The following is a 22,737-nucleotide window of genomic DNA, read 5'->3' on the forward strand; positions in this document are numbered from 1 at the left end:
TAGCCCACCCAGCCTTTACATTTCATCAGAAGAGAAAACATGGATGATTTACAACAGACCTCGTCTTCTTCAGTTACCATTTTTTATTAGTGAATATATACTTGTACAAGTGATTTGAATAGTGATCCTCCTGGAACAGTGTGAAAGTACAGATAGTTTTTATCTTTTCTCCAGTTTTCACTGGCAAAGGATATTTGCTGTTACATAATGAGGTTTTCTTCTACTCTCAGACACTTCCTGTTGACACCTTTTGGGTTTTTTTTTTTTTTTTTATCATGCATTTTCATTGGATGATCTGATGGACTTCTTTGTAGTAGCCTTTTACATTTTTGTTTTATAATACATTCATGTGTTTTCAGCATTCTGAGTCAGTCCTAGGTGGCAAATATTCTCTGTTTTCCCCAAATTCATGAACTGCCGTAGTATAAAGATCCTCTATAAAACTGCTTTGTGCCTATAGTTTTCTGTCTGAGGAGAGAGTTTTACAATTCCACAATGGATGATAACTTGTGTATCTAAGTTGCTTGTAGAAATTGGCAGTTCCTTCCAGGTTTCACACTTATCACATGATGCATTCATGTCATAGCTTACACAGTATCTGAGTATCACCTGGCGTTTAGTATGATGACTGTAATGCTGAGAGTTTGAGTTGGCATAACACAGTAATACTTGCAGTTTGCTTAAGGTTGAAGTTTTTTAAAGTGTGTTTCCTTTTTTAGTTTTTCAGACATTTTTTAAAGTATAGAGGAATTCTTGTCTCATATACTTCTGTGTGTGTTTGACTTGATTCATAAAACTCCAGTATAATCTTGACCTGTTCAGAATTTAGTGCTTCATTAAAAAAAAAAAAGAGGAGTAGATAAGAGTGTATTTTTCAGAATGCTTGGTGCAGAGTAAGTATGAGGCCTTGAAGGAACTACCATTTCCTTCTAAATGTTAGACATGCAATCAATAATTACTTTGGATCAGCACTCCAAGATCCCCCAAATACAGGCAGCCAGTTAGGAGCTTTCTCTAGTTTAAAACAAAATGTCAGAATCAGAGTCCTTTGGCCTTGTTCTGGTGAATGAAATTGGATGGACTAGAAATGATATGTAATGCTCACATCAAGTTATTGGAATTTTGTTTTTCAGTGAATTGATCAAGTTTACAATTTGTTATAGTCAACTTGAAAATTAAAGTCAGAGCGTTTATCCTGCTTTCTTATTTTATACCATCGGTGCCTTTAAATCATCAGAACAGATGTTATGAGATCTCCTTGGAGACCTTTGGAACCTGGGAAAAAGGCACGTTAGGATAAAAATACAAACATTTTCAATTTCAAAGGTACATTGACAAATCACTCAATATAGTAGCTTCATATCACAGGTAAGAAAACGGAGGCCTAGAGAGGCGATGTGACTTACCTCAAGTCATTCACTGAATAGAGGTGAGGTCAGTAATTCTCAGTCCAGATTTCTGCCCATTATAGCATGAGTTGCGTCAGAATTTTTATCTTGGGCACCACTGATCCTTCGTTAGTAGAATAGCACTTTAAGGGAATTATTTAAAATATGAGTTAGACACAGAGTGGCCATGTGTTCTGGTTTCTCTGAGAGCAGCTGATTTCCACTTCTCTTGGTGTCTATTAGAAGTATTCTGTATCACTCTCCCAGTGTCTGGGTTTAGATGGTGGATTATATAGTAGCCCCATAAGAAGGACATGCAATGTTAATTTGCACTTCTTCCCTTCTTCTCTCTACTTCCACACAAATAGTCACATTCTAGAACATGGGTACATATTGAATTGCTGATTTCGCTTACTCCTATTGATTTTACCACATAAGTAGTACACATTGTTCTTGTATCTCAGAGTCAGGCATTAAAATATGATGGGCCTCAAATGCAGAGGCTTGGTATTTGTTTTAGGTAATTCTTCCAAATTCAGTTGTAGCAGCCTTAAGATTTCATTAATATGTGCTTTTTACTATGCTTACCTTGCCCTGGTAAGCACGTTTTGTTAGAGCTATTTACGTCTTGTTATTGGAGTATGGGTAATAATACAATAAAAAATTAAATTAATGTAGCAGCATTAAAGTTTGGAGTAAATACAGTTGGGGGGTAATTCTTATATACTATATCATTTGGTCTGATATCTCATTTTTGTGGGAACTGAGACACAGAGCAGTTCAGTGTCCACTGCCTAAAATCCTGCAGTATAAAATTCTCCTCCTCCCTGAACAGATTGTAAGACTAGAGTTTTATGGCCTGAACTTTGACATGATACTGGGTTTCTATGATTTGGTGGTTGGTATTGGCCGGACACCCCATGTTTGCACAGTTGAACATGGGCCCTCAGGGTGGGCAGCCGGGTAGATGACGTAGAGGTTGGCCTGGCCGTGCGGAGGACATGCTGCTTCCGTCACGAGCTTCACACTCCACCTCTTACTAGCAAAGAAACTTGTAATCAAATGAATGCTTCTTAAATGTAGAGGAAATTTTTGTCTTTGAGATATTGTCTTGTAATTGGTTTCTCCTTATAAGACTGAGTATTGTAACCTGTTACTATATGATCTCCTTGTCTTGTAGTACTGGGATTTTGTTTATGTCAGTCCTTTATGCTGCTGATAGTTGAGTCAGAACAAAATGAAGCATCATGATTTTGTCCCTCTGTCCCTTAACTTCAGATTTTGATTCAGTATCTAATTGTAGCTGTGGAAATTTTGCTAATTAAAAAAATTTTTTCCTTGCATTAGACTCTCACAGTTGATGTCATTTTTCTTTTTCTTTTTTTCCCTTAAGTTAAACATAAGCACATATGTTTGATTGTATTTTGAAATTGAATTTTTTTCATAGGGCCAAACAGACTCCAATGTTTAGAATTAACCTAATTTTTGTTCCTTGAAAAAAAACTATGCAGTACTTTTCTTTAGTTTTTATGAGAATTTAAAGTGATTGACCTAAAAAGGTATGATTCTCTCTTTAATATTATATTTCCTAACCCTTTTCTTGCCACATAAAAAAAGATGCTATTTGTTGTCACACACTTTCATCAGCGAGATGATTGATGCTGGAGGCCAAAGGTGCTGCCATGGGCTTAAGAATTGTTTTGGCTATTCCACGTCCTTTCGCATCTCTATATAAACTTTAAAATCAACTTCAGTTCAGTTCAGTTCAGTCACTCAGTCGTGTCCGACTCTTTGCGACCCCATGAATCGCAGCACGCCAGGCCTCCCTGTCCATCACCAACTCCCGGACTTCACTCAGACTCATGTCCATTGAGTCAGTGATGCTATCCAGCCATCTCATCCTCTGTCGTTCCCTTCTCCTCCTGCCCCCAGTCCCTCCCAGCATCAGGGTCTTTTCCAATAAAATCAACTTAGTAGATGCTAAAAAAGAAAGAAAAATTCTGCTGGAATTTTGGTTGAGGTTAAATTCAATCTATAAATTGTGGGGATCAACTTGATTTATCAGTATTGATCAAATACAATGTGGTCTGGTTTCTATGGTTTAAAAGAATGACTCTAGATGCTGTGAAGAGTGGATGGGGATTAGAGGTGAAACAAGTGGCAGCAGGGAGACCAGTTAGGCTTTTTCCAGTCCATTCCAAGGTTCATGGTAGAGTGGATTAGGACAATCATAGTCAAATTAGAAATAGGTGGGATTGGGCCTATATTTTGGAGATTGGATAGACAGAATGTGTAGGTGGTTTAAGACAGGAAAAGCTCAGCCTTGAGAATGAATCCTACATGTTGGCTTTGGCAGCTGGGTGGATGGTGGTCCTTACTAAGTAAAATGGGAAATTTGAGAAAAGGTAGGAGAAAGTTTGTCCAGAGGTTGGGGTGGAGGGAGTGTTGGTAATCAGGGGTTTTGTTTTGGGCTTTTGAGATAACCAAGTAGAGATAAACAAGGAGGTGGAGTAAGGGAAAAAAATCAGGGTTCAAGATACACATAAAGGCAGGGTATTGGCTGAGAGCCAACAGTGCAGGTGTGCAGAAAAAGAAAAAGGAACTGTAGACTGAACCCTCTCTCACTCTGACTTAGAGAGCAGAAGCGTTTAGAAAAGACTGAGCAAGAGAGATTCAGGGAGAAAAAGACTAGTGGGGGATGAAAAGAGCTAGGACATGGTGATGCCATGGAAGCTGACAGAAGGAAGCAGATGAGAAGCCAAATAAGACAAAACTGGAGCAGGGACTGTGGGCTTGGGCAGCATGAAGGTCTTGGCAGTGGTCTCGAGTGAAGGGTTCCCTGGAAGCCTGACTCGTGTACATTGAGGGGAATCTTAGGGATGACTACTGCCAGCTCTCAGGAACTTTGCTGTGCAGGGTGGTGGAGATTAGGCCTGGATGTGGAGGAACCACAGAGGACTCAATGGGAATGTGTGGCTGAGAAGGGGACAGTGATGAGGAGTGGGAGCCAGTTGCCTGAGTAAAGTCCTGAGAGGGCATGAGGTGGGAGCAAGTGGAAGGGTCGGCCTTTGTTAGGAGCAGGGTTGATTCACCCATAGAAACAGCGAGGAAAACAGGATAGGTTCAGATGCAGATACAGCAAGTTCCAGCCAGATTGCTTTTATCTGTCCCCCTTCCCTTTTTAAAATTTTTGGCTGCACTGCATGGCTTCTATCTCAGTTCATCAGCAAAGTGTTGAACCCCAGCTTTGGCAGTGAAAGCCCAGAGTCCTAACCACTATGCCACCAGGGAACTCCCCTGCTTTTATCTTCTTAATATGGTTGAGGCAGTTCCACCAGCTGGGAGTGGGGGTGGGTTGGCAGGTAGGCAGTTTGAGGTGTGAGTCTCTGAGAGTGGGAAACAGAACATTTTGATCCTAAGTTCTGTAGCATCACCTGATAGTGAGGATTGCCCATAGAGTAGATGCTTGCTCTGGAATTCTTATTCATCAGCTAAGAAAAACTTCAAACGTATAACTTTCAAAGACTAACTTAGAAATGTTTTTGACAATGAAAGAAGCCATGCTAATGTATTATCTTCTCATGTATAGAGGTTTAGTAGAAACTTTTAAAAAACATACAAGATTTTTATATTCTTTTTGAGCACCTAGAGACTGAGAAAGAAAGGACCACAAACTCAAAAAAGAAAAATGGGCAAAAGTCTTGAACAGACAGTTTGCCCAAAGAGTAATACAAATTATATCCATTTCTTACATGTTAGGTTGGCAAACATCTTTTTTTTTTAATTTTTAAAATTTATTTTTAATTGAAGGATAATTAGTTTACAAAATTGTATTTCTGCTATACATCGACATGAATCAGCCATAGGTATACATATGTCCCCTTCCTCTGGCTCCTCCCTCCCACCTCCCACTCCTCTCCACCACTCTAGGTTGTTGCAGAGCCCTGGTTTGAGTTCCGTGAGTCATACAGCAAATTCCCATTGGCTATCTATTTTACATATGGTAGTGTATATGTTTCCGTGCTACTTTCTCCGTTCGTCCCACCCTCTCCTTCCTCCCACCGCTTGTGTCCATTTAAGTCTATTCTCCATGTCTGTGTCTCCATTGCTGCCCTGCAAATAGGTTCATCAGTACCATCTTTCTAGATTCCATATATGTGTGTGTGTGTATGTGTGTGTGTGTGTGTGTATATATATATGTGTATATATATATATATATATGTACCACAGCTTCTTTATCCATTCATCTGTTGATGGTCATCTAAGTTGTTTCCATGTCCTAGCTATTGTAAATAGTGCTGCAGTGAACATTGGGGTACATGTGTCTTTTTCAATTTTGGTTTCCTCAAAGTGTATGCCTAGTAGTGGGATTGTTGGGTCATATAGTAGTTTTATTCCTAGTTTTTTAAGGAATCTCCATACTGTCTTCCATAGTAGCTGTTACCAGTTTACATTTCCACCAATAGTACAAGAAGTACAAGAAGGTTCCCTTTTCTCCACACCCTTTCCAGCATTTGTTGTTTTTGGATTCTTTGATGATGGCCATTCTGACCAGTGTGAGGTGATATCTCATTGTAGGTTGATTTGCATTTCTCTGATAATGAATGATGTTGAACATCTTTTCTAGTGTTTAATAGCCATCTGTATGTCTTCTTTCAAGAAATATGTTTATATCCTTTGCCCACTTTTTGATTGAGTTGTTTGTTTTTCTGGGATTGTGTTTTAAGGTTGGCAGACAACTTAACATTTGCTGATAATAGACTCTGCAGTAAGGCTTTGGGGAAACACAAATTCTCACTTATTACTGGTTGAAGTGCTGCATAATACAGTCCCTAAGAAGAGGAATCTGGTGAGATCAACCAAAGGTCCTGTTGTTTGGCCTTCTACGCAGTATTCTCATGAATTTGTGCTATGGGTACACTTGCAGCATACAAATGACTACATGCAGGGTTATTCATTAAGTCATTGTTTATTATAACAGAAGGCTGGAAACCCCTTTGAGTATTCATCATTGGGGACTGATTGATTTAACTCCAGTACATCCACACAATGAGATCCTATGTGATAGTTCTAAAAGGAAAATCTCTGCATGCTGACGTGGAGAGATTTCCAGGGTATGTTTGTAAGTGAAAAGAGCAGAACTCAGAATGGCATAGATAGCATTTTGTTTCTTTTCTAAAAGGAGAGGAACTGGATATACTTATGTTTGTTTGGTTTTGCATAAAGAAACATCAGAAGAAAAAAAAAACAAACTATTAAGTGATTATTTGTTGAAAATAGAGGGGAACAAATTGGCAGGAGACAGAGGAGGAAGTGAGACCTCTCAGTGTACATATTCTTATGTCATTTTGATTTTGGAACATGCAAAGATTATTAATCTATTCTAGCAAAAAAAAAAGAGTAAGTACTTTACAATAAAGTTTTGGAAATCATCATCTTTATCAGTGTCATTATTATAAACTGGTTAATGAAGTTTGGTGATGCAGGCAGTAAGGTAAGACAAATATGGTAATGGGATTTTGTAATTTAGGAGGCCTTGGGATTATTAGGAAAACTGTTGAATAGGTTCTGTTCAAATTAAGAGAAAACAGTATCTAAGGAAAACATTATCAAAGTAACTGATCCTAAGAAGTATCTTACTGTAATTCAGTGATAGCTTTGCTATTAAAAAATTTTTTTAATTGCTTTGAAAGGTTAACACGTTTCATTTTTAACTGTAATAATGTGTTGTAGAATGAATTTAATGTTGCCACAAAGTACACATTTTTGTTGCTGCATAATACACTTTTTCCACTAATATGCATTACTGTTTTGTATTTTATTACAGCCTTCCCCCTGAAGCTCCCCACCCCCACCGCCTACCCTGGGAACATTTCTGAACTTCAGAATACCCTTGAAAGTTAAATGGTTCATCTTGTTCCAGGTGGTGAATTTTGATTGTTGAAAGTTTCTAGGGAAAATGTAGGAACCTGGAATCATTTTCCCCTACCTTTTGCATTTTCAAAAGAACTTAAACTGAATGGTACATGAGATCTACAGTCCTTCGGGCATTGTTCTAGGGCAGTGTTATCTTCTCCTCAGATACTATGACAGCAAGTCCTTGAAATTTACATGTGTCCATCAGATCCCTGTACCTAGTTGTGCATCTTCTTTGTTCATCAGCTCAGTCATGGCTTTGTTCCTTTAGCAGGATGCCTGGCACATAGTAGATTATTGAATCATTGTCCCTGGGGTTCAGTTTCCTTGTTGATAAAATGGAATGATAGTGTTGGTGCCCTGCCATTCTCCCTGGGTGATTCTGAAAAGCAAATGAGGTGATTAAAGATTGCAAAGTCTTTGTAAATTGAACGTAAATTTAGTTATGGTTTGGTTTCATCTCTTATTAAGGATTCTCCATGTATTTCATGATAAATAAATTCTTTTTGGTATTCTCTTTTTCTTGTATCTGAATTTGAAGCTGTCTTCATTTTATCTTTTTCTAGATCTAGTGGAGAGCATGAAAACATCCCTCTTTTCTCTTTAATTTATCTGAACCTTTGTCCACCTGTCAGTTGGAGAGAAATCTATGGTTCTAATATGAATTAAAGCTAATTATATAATCTAGTCATCACAATGATTTGTAGAAGTAGTAATAGTTGCTAACAAAATGGTAGTTTTTGGTTTTGTCACTGAGTGATTTTTTTTCAACCTAGAATGTTTACTATTCTAATATTGTCAGCCAACTGCTAAAATATTCAGCACATAAGCCGTTGCTTACCCTACAGAACAGATTATTTGAAAAGGGGGTCTGAGAAAGGATTCATAGAGCTGGTAGTATTTATTTAAGTTCTCTTGTCTGGTGGGCTTTTATGCTGTTCGTTGGTCCTCCAGTGACTGGCCCTTAAAGAGGTTTTTGTTTTTGTTTTAGTTGAATGTACTCAACCATGCTCAAATTAATGCCACAATTATAAGCAGAGACTAGGAGTGGGAGGCGGGAATTGAGGGAGAGCAGCTATTAGATAATAGAAAAATTCCACTTGTAATTAATCTTTAATCCACAGGACTTTTATAGCAGATGTTTGCATTTTATCTACCCCACAGTACCTTGTGTACCTGCCATGGTGGATAAACATCAACTTTTGATGAATTTGCACCCTGATGTTATAGAAACAGTAAAAATCAAAGATTAAAAAAAAACAAAACAAAGATTAAAACAGCACATGGTTATCTGGTCTCCTAGGGCAAATTGAAGCATGGTGCTGAGGCAGTTATTTACGTAATTCAGACCCACATCTGGTTTATGAAAATGGATGCAGTATTTATTGAACACTTACTATGTGCCAAGCTGTATACTGAACATTCTATGTATTAATCTTTATAATATTTTAATCTTTATAGTATTCCTGTGATTGATTAATCTTTATAGTACTGATTAATCTTTATAATATTCCTGTGAACTATATATGGGCTTCCCTGGTGGCTCAGTTGGTAAAGAATCTGCCTGCAATGAAGGAGACCTGAGTTCAGTCCCTGGGTTAGGAAGATCCCCTGAAGAAGGGAATGGAAATCAACTCCAGTATTCTTGCCTGGAGAATTCCTTGGACAGAGGAGCCTGGTGGGCTGTATTTCAAGGGGTCGCAAAGAGTTGAAACTATATATTTTTTGATCCTGACTTTAGAGACCAGGATAATGAGGAAAGATTAAGTAACTTGCCCAGGATTACAAGCTAAGTGACAGAAATAGGACTGAAACCTTAACTTTGTCTAATATGTAAATCTGTGACTTTTTTTATTCTGTGTAGTATGACCAGTCATACTTTTGCCAGAGGTATTTGGTATGTCACTTTTCAGCTTTGGTGTAAAATCTTCACTGGTAGAATGAGATAAGATGCTGCAAGAAAAATAAGCAAAGAAATTATTTCCTTCACCTGGTAAGATGTTATGCCACTACTTTTGATCAGAGAATGACAAGAATAAATTATAGGAAGACCAACTAGGACAAAGATCAACCACCAGCCAGCAAACAAAAAATAGCTAAGCTTACACTTTTGAAAGTTTGAGCTGAAAATGAAGTCTAAAGAAAAATTATGAAAAATTAAGTGTGGGTGTTTCAAATAGATCTACTAGGCTCTTCCCAAATAGGGGGTGGGAGTCCATAGAATTCAGGATTCATATTTTTTGCCTGTGAATCTTTGTCTATGTATTAGTTTGTATAATCATATCCACTCTAGCCTTGTCTGGATGGTGACATCAGAGAGTGTGATTTGAATACCCTTTCACAGTGAGCTGTAACTTTCAAGTTCCAGACTCCACATTCATCTGGCTTCTTAAATCATGATCTATTGGACTGTTTAAAATTCAAATTGTAGGGAATCTGAAGTTTACTCTGAAAAAATTTCTTGTCTAAGAATTAAGAACTACAGCTTTATAGGCTTGTGCATGCCCTGACTCTTGGTATACCAGAGTGAGTAGTTATTTTCTCTTATGGAGGGTTGTTTAGATATCTTGAAAGTACGTGAAAGGAATTTTTGATCTTCAAGCCATATTAAAATGACTAAGATTTCAAAGGTACTAATTACTACTCTCCACAAGGAGGAGATCTGGAAGTGGTCATTTTAGTAACACTGCCTGTTTTACCCAGTAGTCTCTTTGTAAAATCCTGTTTGTGAAACTTTGTGTTTAATTTCAGGAATGTGGCTTTTGAGTAGAACATAATAACTACATTACCTTAAGGGGCTTCCCAGGTGGCACAGTGGTAAAGAATCCACCTGCCAATGCTAGGAAATATGGGTTCAATACCTGGGTCAGGAACATCGCCTGGAGTAGGAAATGGCAACCCATTACAGTATTCTTGCCTGAAAAATTCCATGGACAGAAGAGCCTGGTGGGCTGTAGTACATGGGGTTGCAAAGAGTTGGACAGGAGTGAATGACTGAGTGAGTGAATGAGGAGTGAATGACTGAACTGAACTGAATGAGCATGCATGCACATTTTCTTCAAAAGGAATGGACATTTCTGTCTGGTATTGTATTAGTCAGCATCAACTCACAGTTTCTTAGTAGTGGTGACTTGACTTGAAGCAGCAGATACAGCAAAATATGCTGAAACTTCATTTTACGTAAAAGTCAGACCTCCCAAATTTTGTATCATTCAGTTTAGTGATTTGGCTATTATCAGGTTAGTGACAAGCTGGAATAGAAGGAAAGGTATGAGAATTGAGGGATTCAAGGAGCCGTGCATGACGTTGGTCGGTGGTCTTAAAGTAGGAGAGGAAAAAGAGATTGTAGAGCACTTCTGAGATGTGTGTTTTGTATGCCTCCTCCACCATCTGTTCTCACTGAGGTAGTGTAGCAAAAACCTATTAGGTTTGTGTCATTAATACACTGCAGATATTTTCCTTCAACAAATCAGTTATGCTGGTAATTTGAAAGCCCAGAAGTAAATTGATCACAAACTAGTATGTTATTTGACTGGCTTGGCCATCCTGCTTACTTAGCTGGAATAGTGGGGATGCTTTGTAATCTTCCTGTTAAAAAAAAATTGTATGTGTGTATTGGGAAGAGGATGTCAGCAAGTAGCCGACTTTACTGTTTTTCTAGTGATGTGAGACCTACAAGGACCCACAGCTGTATGACCACCCCTTTCCCCCATTTCCTCGGGCTCGTGAGTTCTCAGTAGGAGCAATTTTGCCACCTAGTGGGTGGGAATTGGTCGGGGGATAGTGCTCGGTGACAAATGACAGTCAGGGGCGCCCTGTGTGTAGCTCCTTGAGTGTCTTCTGAATTGGGGAAACCCCTTGAGTAAAATATTTGGTACAGAGCTGTGTTTATTGACTGTTGCCCTTTTTTTTTTTCGTTCAGGAGTCATAGGCAAACACTGCTTCAAAGCAGTTTGTCAGAAGTGGTTGAGACTGATTCATTGGCACTTTAAATCTTCATAAGTTTTAAACTTTTTGTTATCTGTGAGAATATCACTAGAAATAAGACTGGCACTGTTGTGTTCCACACCTGTTGTGTCTTGCCTGAGAGAGAGTTATTCCTTTGTTTGAACCTTCTCTACCCTGAGGATTGTGATGACTATTTCTAATTTGTCTCATACAATGCCCATGACATTCTGTGTCTTGGATGTCTAAAGAAATGCTTTTTTTATATTCATGTACATCTTATATATATTTGGTAGGCTTAAAGCCTCAAAGCATTTTTCTTTTAAAGAAATAATACATGCCCTCTCTACTCTATTGATTCGGCCTCTCTGCACAGATCAAAGATTACACAGCACTTTAGGTTGCGTTATAACAAATTACAGTATAAGTACAGTTCAAATTAATTATACTTTATTTGATTACTTAAGTATAGTTCAAATTAATTACATTGTACTTTATTTGGTTACAAAGGGACTAACAGCCACTAAGGAACTTAATATCTCTTCTGAATTTCATCATTAAAATACAATTTTTAAAACATACTTTGATCTTTGGTTACCATAAATTGAAATTGAAAAGGATCATGATTATATTCCATTTGAATTCAGGTTTTTTATTAAGGGATTTATTTAAGCTTTAGTGATTATTTTCATTATTATTACTAATTAAGTTTTTTTTAACACAGCTTCATTGATTTGATGTATAATAAACTGCAAATATTTACTTATTTTATTTGTTTGTTAACTTTTTATTTTTTATTGGGATATAGCCTATTAACAAGCAATGTTGTGATAGTTTCAGGTAAATGGCAAGGGACTCAACCATACAAATATGTGTACCCCAAACTTCTCTTTCATCCAGACTGCCTCATAACATTGAACAGAGTTCCATGTGCTGTACAGTAGGTCCTTGCTGGTTATCCATTTTAAATATAGCAGTGTGTACATGTCCATCCCAAACTCCATAATTATCCCTTTCCCCCATCCTTCTCCCCAGCAACCATAAGCTCCTTTCTGAAGTCTCTAAATATGTTTCTGTTTTGTAAGTAAGTTCATTTATATCATTCCCTTTTAGATTCCACATATAAGGGACGTCATACGGTGTTTCTTCTCTGTCTGACTTATTTTTCTCAGTATGACACTCTCTAGATCCATCCATGTTGCTACAAATGGCATGGTTTCATTCTTTTTAGTAGCTAAGTAATATTCCATTGTATATATATACCACATCTTCTTTATACATTCTTCTGTCAATAGACATTTTAAACTGCAAATATTTAAAGCACACAATTTGATGAGTTTGTCACATATGTACTGTGATGTCATCTACTCAAGGAAGATGATGATGACCTGTCCATCATTTTCAAAGTTTTCTCGTGCCGTTTTGTAGTCCCTCCTTGCCCATCCCCGCAGAAACCACTGGTCTGCTGATTTGCTTTCTGTCGCCTTAGATTAGGTTGCATTTTTTAGAATTTTATATAAATGGAAGCACAGTCTTTTTGTTTTTTATCAGGCAGTATTGACTTACATATCCTTTTAGTTCCAGTTCAGACATCATAAGAGATCTTCTAGAAGAAGAAGAAGCCTGGGAAGCATCACATAAGTGAGTTCTTGTCATCACTAAATAGTCATGTACTTTAACCTGATAAATTATGGTTCTATACAATTGATTTGCAAACCAAAGAATATTTGTGCTTACTGACTTAAGAAAGTAATAATTCATGCATCTCAAGATAAAGATTTCTGGTTCACTACTTGTTTCTGTATATTTCTGCTTCTAGCTTAATAACTCTGGTTACTTGTCAGAAGTTTTTCTTCTAAAGATAAATTGTTCCAGTGGACAACTTATAGTCGGGATTTAACAGTCAGGCCTTAAGCACTGGCTTAGAGTCTTTAGAAAACTTCTAATCCTTCCCTAAATGTTGCTAGTCATAAGATGGTAGTTTATCCAGGCAGATTTGTTTCACTGCAGTTTCAGGAAGATCACACACCTCAAGTGGGCCCTCACAACTGCCTAGCACTTTTACTGTTTCTGTGATTATTTCTTTGTCTTGTTCTTCACAGAGATTATTTGTACCCTTCTCAATTCTCAGTGGCTCAAGCCTAGCTGAAGACCTTGTCTTTTCTTTTGTAGAGAAAATAGAAGCTGTTGTGTGGGAATCCTCACCCTTCCAACATCGAATGTATAAATCTGCCTGGTTTTGTACATATTTTATTCCTCCTTTTATAGTTCCTTCCTTTTATAATAAAGGGTTTTCCCTGTATTATAGAGTCCAGTTTTTCCTACCTCATTCCTGCCCTCTTATCAGGAAAATTACCTCTTCTCTCTGTTCTTGTTGAAATACTTCTGCTTCTCCTCTCTCTCTCTCTCTCGCACTGTTTTTTGTTTGTTTTTTTTATTTTTTAATTTAATATATTTTTGGCTGCACTGGGTCTTCGTTGCTGTGTGCGAGCTTTCTCTAGTTGCAGCAAGCAGGGGCTCCTCTTCATTGCAGTGCTTGGGCTTCTCATTGTGGTGGCTTCTCTTGTTGCAGAGCACAGTCACTAGGCACACAGGCTTCATTCCTCCACAGCATATGGGAATCTTCTCAGACCAGGAATTGAACCTGTATCCCCTGCATTGGCAGGCAGATTTTTTTCTTTTCTTTTCTTTTCTTTTTTAACATTCTAAAAGAACTGATATTTTATTACAGAACCTAATTGAAACTATTGTTGGTATTTCAATATATTCCTGAAGAAATGTTGGAATTGGAATAGCATTTATAATTCACTTTATGGCTGTGAAAAGGCAGTCATCTTCCACTTAAAACTGTAACCAACGATGAAATATATTTCAAGAATATAAACATTTGGTCTAACAATCTTTTAATATTGGTTAAAAACAGACTTTTGCTGATGGAAATAACTTTAATCCAGTGTGCAAAAGAAGTACAGTTTGTACTTAAGATACGTAAGACCAATGCTTCTGTACTGTTTACACACCTAAAAGATCTTAAACGTATTGATTTCAGGAAGAACACTGCTACTATGGATAATTACGTGCTACTGAGAGACCAAAAGCTTGATGACACTCTTTAAATTACACAAATGTATCTGAAGAGGCACACCTATTCTTGTCCTAATCTTGATCTACACAAAAATCCAATTTCAAAATCATTTGGGAATTATTTTATTCTAGGAAATCTTGAAATTGTTGCAAGTTTACAAACCTTGTCTCTGAGAGCCAGATTCCTACATTTCCTTTTCTAACCCTGTCACCACTGGTCCAGCCCACAAATCCCATTGGCTATAGAGTAGCAATAGCCAAAATAAGAGGAGTGAAAAAACTCAGCCTTCAGGCCGTCAACACGGCAGGTGGATTCTTATCCACTGCTCCAGCAGGGAAGTCCTCTCATTGGGTTTTCAGCAAGCCTGAATCGTTCCCAACTTGAAACCAACCAACTAAACACTTAGCCTCCCCTCTCACTTAGTTTCCTCCTGCAACTGCTCTTGTGTCTCTCCTGCCTTTCTCAGTAGGCAGCCTCTACTTGCACTTTGCATTCCTCATCTCTCGCTTACTCGTCAGCATCCTCAGCCAGGCCTAACAGTTCTTCTGAAATAGCCTTTACTGAAGTCATTGAAGACCATGTTATACTGTGCTGTGCTTAGTCACCTGGTTGTGTCCTACTCTTTAAGACCCCATGGACTGTAGCCTGCCTGGCTCCTCTGTCTCTGGGATTCTCCAGGCAAGAATACTAGAGTGGGTTGCCATGCCTTCCTCCAGGGGATCTTTCCAGCCCAGGGATCAAACCCAGGTGGCCAAGTCCAAAGAACAACTTGTTAGGCCACATCTCCTTTGACTTCTCAGCGGAATCTGATGTTCTTGATGTCTTCATGTTTCTGAAAGCCTCTCTGGGGCTGAAAGAGGTAAATCTCTACCCTAAGGTCAGTTAATAATAAGTGATAAGTGGTAGAACTGAGATTTCAATCTAGTATGTCAAAATTCAGCTCTTTTGACCATTAAGCTAAATTGTCTGTCCCAAGAATGAGGCTTACTGTGCTGACATTTTGTAGTATTATAGCTGAATCACTGGGAGAATGGAAAAGGTATTTGGTGGCTCAGACACTAGTGTCTTATGAGTGTTTGAGATTGTGGCTGCCTTATTTTCACCTGAGCATTTCTGAACTTTGAATTCTGGGAGAAGAGACCACTCATTAGCTAACTACTTCCTCTTGTGCCATGAATCACCCTGTTAATGCTAAACTAAACCCTCACATCAATGGCTGTGACAAGCTTAAACCCAGAATTCCTGAGTCCAAGCCCATTTTTGTCAATGATGACCAACCTCTTAAAGTCATTACTCTGAGAAAGCACTTAGAAAACAAATCCCATCGTTGATCCTCACAGATAGTCACTGTTAAATCTGGAAGGATGTGAGTGTTCATCTAGTCCAGTCCCTTCATTTTATAGGGAAGGACACTGAGCTCCAGAGAGGTAAGTTTGACAAGGTTAAGGTTCACAGCTAGTTAGTGACGCTGCTGGGGTAGGAATCCAGGCTTCCTGGTTTCAGCTGGATATGGAGCCGTTTGAACCAGCTTATGCCACAGTGCAGCTTTAGAAACAGAATCAGGAAGGCGGTTCTAAGATGGTGGAGGAATAGGACAGGGAGATCACTTTCTCCCCCGACAAATTCATCAAAAGAACATTTGAACGCTGAGTAAATTCCACAAAACAACTTCTGAATGCCGGCAGAGGACATCAGGCACCCAGAAAAGCAGCCCATTGTCTTCGAAAGGAGGTAGGAAAAAATATAAAAGACAAAAAGAGAGACAAAAGAGGTAGGGACAGAGCTCCGTCCCGGGAAGGGAGTCTTTAAAAAGAGAGACATTTCCAAACACCAGGAAACACTCTCACTGCTGAGTCTGTGGCGAGCCTTGGAACCGCAGAGGGCAACATAACCAGGAGGAAAAATAAATAATTAAACCCCACAGATTACGTGCCCAGTGGTAACTCCCCCAGCGGAGAAGCAGTGCAGATGTCTGCATCTGCCACTAGCAAGCGGGGGCTGGGCAGGGAGGCACGGGCTGCATTGCTTAGAGTAAGGACTGGGCCTGAATGCCCTGAAGGCAATCTGAGGGAACTAACTTGGGCTAGCAAATCAGACTGTGGGATAGCTACCACGTGAAAAGCCCTAACCTAAGACACCGTCAGGCCCACTCAGAACAACGACTGAGCAGAGCTAGCAGGCTGCAGACCAACCCCCTCTGGTGACAGGCAGCCAGAGCCGGAAGGGGGCAATCGCGGCCCCAAAGAGGCATTATCTACCAAACTGCAAGCAGGCTTCGTTGCTAAGACTTCTTGGGATTCTGGACAGCCAACATCCGCCTGAGAAGGTGTGCCGGTTGTACACCCAGAAAACCGAGCAGCAGGGACAGGAGAGGCGATAAGTCACAGCAACCGCGCTCACCAAACACCTGGTCACCTGAGCTGCTTGGACCTGGGAAGGGCACAAAACGCAGGCCCAACCGAGTCTGCGCCTCTGAGGACTACCTGAGTACCTGAACCTGAGCAGCTTAGACCTGGGAAGTGCATACAACGCAGGGCCGGCCTCAGACAGTTCCCAACAGAGCAACCTAGAGCCTAAGCAGTGTTGACAGGGAAAGCACACACACTGTGAGTGGGGGCAAACCCAGTGTGACCGAGACACTGCGAACACACTCCAGTGTTATTTGTTTGCAGTGTCCCTCCCTCCCCACAGCACGACTCAACAAGTGAGCCTAAAAAAGGGTCCACCACCGCCCCCTTGTGTCAGGGTGGAAATTAGACACTGAAGAGACCAGCAAACAGAAGCTAAAACAGAAGGAACCGCCCTGGAAGTGACAGGTGCAATAGATTAAAACCCTGTAGTTAGTACCAACTACATAGGAAGGGACCTATAGATCTTGAGAAATATAAGCCGGATCAAGGAACCATCTGAAAATGAACTGACCCCACACTGCCCACAACATCACCAGAGAAAGTCCTAGATATATTTTTACTATTTTTACTATCATTCTTTATTTTTTTAATTAAAAATTTTTAAGCCCTCTATTACTCCTTTAATTTTCATTTTTATAACCTACTATTACTTTGCAACAAAAAAAAAAAGAGACCCTATTTTTTAAAAAGCAAACTTCATATATATATATATAAAATAATTTTTGTGACTTTTTTTTTTTAATATTGTATTTTTGAAAATCCAACCTCTACTCTAGATTTTTAATCTTTGCTTTTTGGTAGTTGTTATCAATTTTGTACATTTAAGAACCCAATCTTCAGTACCCATTTTTACTTGGGAGCGAGATTACTGTCTTGACTGCTCTCTCCCCCTTTGGACTCTCCTTTTTCTCCACCAGGTCGCCTCTATCTCCTCCCTCCCCCTTCTCTTCTCTACCCAACTCTGTGAATCTCTTGTGTGTTCTGGGCTGTGCAGAACACTTAGGGAACTGATTACTGGCTGGATCTGTCTCTATCCTTTTGATTCCCCCCTTTATCTTCCTGGCCACCTCTGTTTCCTCCTCCCTCTTCTCTTCTCTGTGTAACTCAGTGAACATCTCTGAGCGATCCAGACTGTGGAGCGCACATAAGGAAGTGATTACTGGCTAGCTTGCTCTCTCTTTTGATTCCACCTCATCTAACTTGGGTCACCTCTATCTCCCTCCTCCCTCTTCTCTTCTCCATGTAATTCTGTGAACCTCTCTGGGTGTCCCCTCACTGTGGAGAAACTTTTCATCTTTCAGTTCAGTTCAGTTCAGTCGCTCAGTCCTGTCCGACTCTTTGCGACCCCTTGAATCACAGCACGCCAGGCCTCCCTGTTCATCACCAACTCCCAGAGTTCACCCAGACTCACGTCCATTGAGTCAGTGATGCCATCCAGCCATCTCATCCTCTGTCGTCCCCTTCTCCTGACCCCAATCCCTCCCAGCATCAGAGTCTTTTCCAATGAGTCAACTCTTCACATCAGGTGGCCAAAGTACTGGAGTTTCAGCTTTAGCATCATTCCTTCCAAAGAAATCCCAGGGCTGATCTCCTTCAGAATGGACTGGTTGGATCTCCTTGCAGTCCAAGGGACGCTCAAGAGTCTTCTCAACACCACAGTTCAAAAGCATCAATTCTTCGGCGCTCAGCCTTCTTCACAATCCAACTCTCACATCCATACATGACCATAGGAAAAACCATAGCCTTGACTAGACAAACTTTTGTTGGCAAAGTAATGTCTCTGCTTTTCAATATGGTATCTAGGTTGGTCATAACTTTCCTTCCAAGGAGTAAGCGTCTTTTAATTTCATGGCTGCAGTCACCATCTGCAGTGATTTTGGAGCCCCCAAAATTAAAGTCTGACACTGTTTCCACTCTTTCCCCATCTATTTCCCATGAAGTGATGGGATCAGATGCCATGATCTTCATTTTCTGAATGTTGAGCTTCAAGCCAACTTTTTCACTCTCCACTTTCACTTTCATCAAGAGGCTTTTGAGTTCCTCTTCACTTTCTGCCATAAGGGTGGTGTCATCTGCGTATCTGAGGTTATTGATATTTCTCCCAGCAATCTTGATTCCAGCTTGTGTTTCTTCCAGTCCAGCGTTTCTCATCATGTACTCTGCATAAAAGTTAAATAAGCAGGGTGACAATATACAGCCTTGACGTACTCCTTTTACTATTTGGAACCAGTCTGTTGTTCCATGTCCAGTTCTAATTGCCGCTTCCTGACCTGCATACAAATTTCTCAAGAGGCAGATCAGGTGGTCTGGTATTCCCATCTCTTGAAGAATTTTCCACAGTTTATTGTGATCCACACAGTCAAAGGCTTTGGCATAGTCAATAAAGCAGAAATAGATGTTTTTCTGGAACTCTCTTGCTTTTTCCATGATCCAGCGGATGTTGGTGATTTGATCTCTGGTTCCTCTGCCTTTTCTAAAACCAACTGAAACATGTATACTATCATGTATGAAATGAGTCGCCAGTCCAGGTTCGATGCACGATACTGGATGCTTGGGGCTGGTGCACTGGGATGACCCAGAGGGATGATATGGGGAGGGGGGAGGGAGGAGGGAGGAGGGTTCAGGATAGGGAACACATGTATACCTGTGGCGGATTCATTTTGATATTTGGCAAAACCAATACAATATTGTAAAGTTTAAAAATAAAATTAAAAAAAAAAAATAAAACCAACTTGAACATCAGGAAGTTCACGGTTCACATATTGCTGAAGCCTGGCTTGGAGACTTTTGAGCATTGCTTTACTAGCCTGTGAGATAAGTGCAATTATGTGGTAGTTTGAGCATTCTTTGGCATTGCCTTTCTTTGGGATTGGAATGAAAACTGACCTTTTCAGTCCTGTGGCCACTGCTGAGTTTTCCAAATTTGCTGGCATATTGAGTGCAGTACTTTGACAGCATCATCTTTCAGGATTTGAAAGAGCTCAACTGGAATTCCATCACCTCCACTAGCTTTGTTCATAGTGATGTTTTCTAAGGCCCACTTGACTTCACATTCCAGGATGTCTGGCTCTAGGTCAGTGATCACAACCATCGTGATAACCTAGATGTTTTATCAACAGTGCTGTATAGATGGAGAAGTCTTGAGGCTACTGTAAAAATAAGACTGAAAACCAGAAGCAGGAGGCTTAAGTCCAAATCCTGAGAACATCAGAGAACTCCTAACTCCAGGGAACATTAATCGACAGGAGCTCATCAAACGCCTCCATACATACATTGAAACCAAGCACCACACAAGGGCCAACAAGTTCCAGAGCAAGATATACCACACAAATTCTCCAGCAACACAGGAACACAACCCTGAGTTTCAATATACAGGCTGCCCAAAGTCACTCCAAACCCATTGACATCTCATAACTCATTACTGGATACTTCATTTCACTCCAGAGAGAAGAAATTCAGCTCCACCCACCAGAACACCAACATAAGCTTCCCTAACCAGGAAACCTTGACAAGCCACCCATACAACCCCACCCACAACAAGGAAACTCCACAATAAAGAGAACTCCACAAACTGCCAGAATACAGAAAGGCCACCCCAAACACAGTAATATAAACAAAATGAAGAGACAGAGGAATACCCAGCAGGTAAAGGAACAGGATAAATGCCCACCAAACCAAACAAAAGAGGAGGAGATAGTGAATCTACCTGATAAAGAATTCCAAATAATGATAGTGGAAATGATCCAAAGTCTTGAAAACAAAATGGAATCACAGATAAGTAGCCTAGAGACAAGGATTGAGAAGATGCAAGAAAGGTTTAACAAGGACCTAGAAGAAATAAAAAAGAGTCAGTATATAATGAATAATGCAATAAATGAGATCAAAAACACTCTGGAGGGAACAAATAGTAGAATAAGATAGGATCAGTGAGGCAGAAGATAGGATTAGTGAGGTAGAAGATAGAATGGTAGAAATAAATGAATCAGAGAGGAAAAAAGAAAAACAAAAGAAATGAGGACAATCTCAGAGACCTCTGGGACAATGTTAAACGCCCCAACATTCAAATCATCGGAGTCCCAGAAGAAGAAGACAAAAAGAAAGGCCATGAGAAAATACTTGAGGAGATAATAGTTGAAAATTTCCTTAAAATGGGCAAGGAAATAATCACCCAAGTCCAAGAAACCCAGAGAGTCCCAAACAGGATAAACCCAAGGCAAAACACCCCAAGACACATAGTAATCAAATTAACAAAGATCAAACACAAAGAACAAATATTAAAAGCAGCAAGGGAAAAACAACAAACACACAAGGGGATTCCCATAAGGATAACAGCTGATCTTTCAATAGAAACTCTTTGGGCCAGAAGGGAATGGCAGGACATACTTAAAGTGATGAAAGAAAATAACCTAAAGCCCAGATTACTGTACCCAGCAAGGATCTCATTCAAATATGAAGGAGAAATCAAAAGCTTTACAGACAAGCAAAAGCTGAGAGAATTCAGCACCACCAAACCAGCTTTCCAACAAATGCTAAAGGATCTTCTCTAGACAGGAAACACAAAAAAAGGTGTATAAACTCGAACCCAAAACAATAAAGTAAATGGCACTGAGATCATGCTTATCAATAATTACCTTAAATGTAAATGGGTTGAATGCCCAACCAAAAGACAAAGACTGGCTGAATGGGTACAAAAACAAGACTCCTATATATGTTGTCTACAAGAGACCCACCTCAAAACAAGGGGCACATACAGAGTGAAAGTGAAGGGCTGGAAAAAGATATTCCACGCAAATAGAGACCAAAAGAAAGCAGAAGTAGCAATACTCATATCAGATAAAATAGACTTTAAAACAAAGCCTGTGAAAAGAGACAAAGAAGGACATTACATAATGATCAAAGGCTCAATCCAAGAAGATATAACAATTATAAATATATATGCACCCAACCTAGGAGCACCACAATATGCAAGGCAAATGCTAACAAGTATGAAAGGAGAAATTAACAATAACACAATAATAGTGGGAGACTTTAATACCCCACTCACACCTATGGATAGATCAACTAAACAGAAAATTAACAAGGAAACACAAACTTTAAATGATACAATAGACCAGTTAGACCTAATTGATATCTATAGGACATTTCACCCCAAAACAATGAATTTCACCTTTTTCTCAAGTGCATACGGAACCTTCTCCAGGATAGATCACATCCTGGGCCATAAATCTAGCCTTGGTAAATTCAAAAAAATTGAAATCATTCCAAGCATCTTTTCTGACCACAATGCAGTAAGATGAGATCTCATTTACGGGAGAAAAACTATTAAAAATTCCAACATCTGGAGGCTGAACAACACACCGCTGAATAAACAACAAATCACAGAAGAAATCAAAAAAGAAATCAAAATATGCATAGAAATGAATGAAAATGAAAACACAACAACCCAAAACCTGTGGGACACTGTAAAAGCATTGCTAAGGGGAAGGTTCATAGGAATACAGGCATACCTCAAGAAACAAGAAAAAAGTCAAATAAATAACCTAACTCTACACCTAAAGCAACTAGAAAAGGAAGAAATGAAGAACCCCAGGGTTAGTAGAAGTAAAGAACTCTTAAAAATTAGAACAGAAATAAATGCAAAAAGAAACAAAAGAGACCATAGCAAAAATCAACAAAGCCAAAAGCTGGTTCTTTGAGAGGATAAATAAAATTGACAAACCATTAGCCAGACTCATCAAGAAACAAAGGGAGAAAAATCAAATCAATAAAATTAGAAATGAAAATGGAGAGATCACAACAGACAACACAGAAATACAAAGGATCATAAAGAGACTACTATCAGCAATTATATGCCAATAAAATGGACAACTTGGAAGAAATGGACAAATTCTTAGAAAAGTGCAACTTTCCAAAACTCAACCAGGAAGAAATAGAAAATCTTAACAGACCCATCACAAGCACGGAAATTGAAACTGTAATCAGAAATCTTCCA

At 39.3% G+C, this 22,737-nt stretch overlaps 1 protein-coding gene across 5 annotated transcripts in view; it reads left to right on the forward strand.

The window, feature by feature from the left end:
- RAD18 (RAD18 E3 ubiquitin protein ligase) overlaps window positions 1-22,737 on the forward strand; it is a 114,446-nt gene that overhangs the window by 83,850 nt on the left and 7,859 nt on the right. For 3 of the 5 annotated variants that reach the window (XM_070359453.1, XM_005907084.2, XM_070359456.1), the window contains one exon: window positions 12,828-12,890. The exons of 1 other annotated variant lie outside the window; for it this stretch is intronic. In XM_070359453.1, coding sequence (XP_070215554.1) covers window positions 12,828-12,890 — 63 coding nt within the window. Of the gene's footprint in view, window positions 1-7,215; window positions 7,802-12,827; window positions 12,891-22,737 lie in introns of those variants that run through there. One more of the 5 variants, XM_070359455.1, reaches the window with a different exon arrangement.

This window comes from Bos mutus, chromosome 22 (assembly GCF_027580195.1).
Source record: "Bos mutus isolate GX-2022 chromosome 22, NWIPB_WYAK_1.1, whole genome shotgun sequence".
NCBI classification, from domain to species: domain Eukaryota; kingdom Metazoa; phylum Chordata; class Mammalia; order Artiodactyla; family Bovidae; genus Bos; species Bos mutus.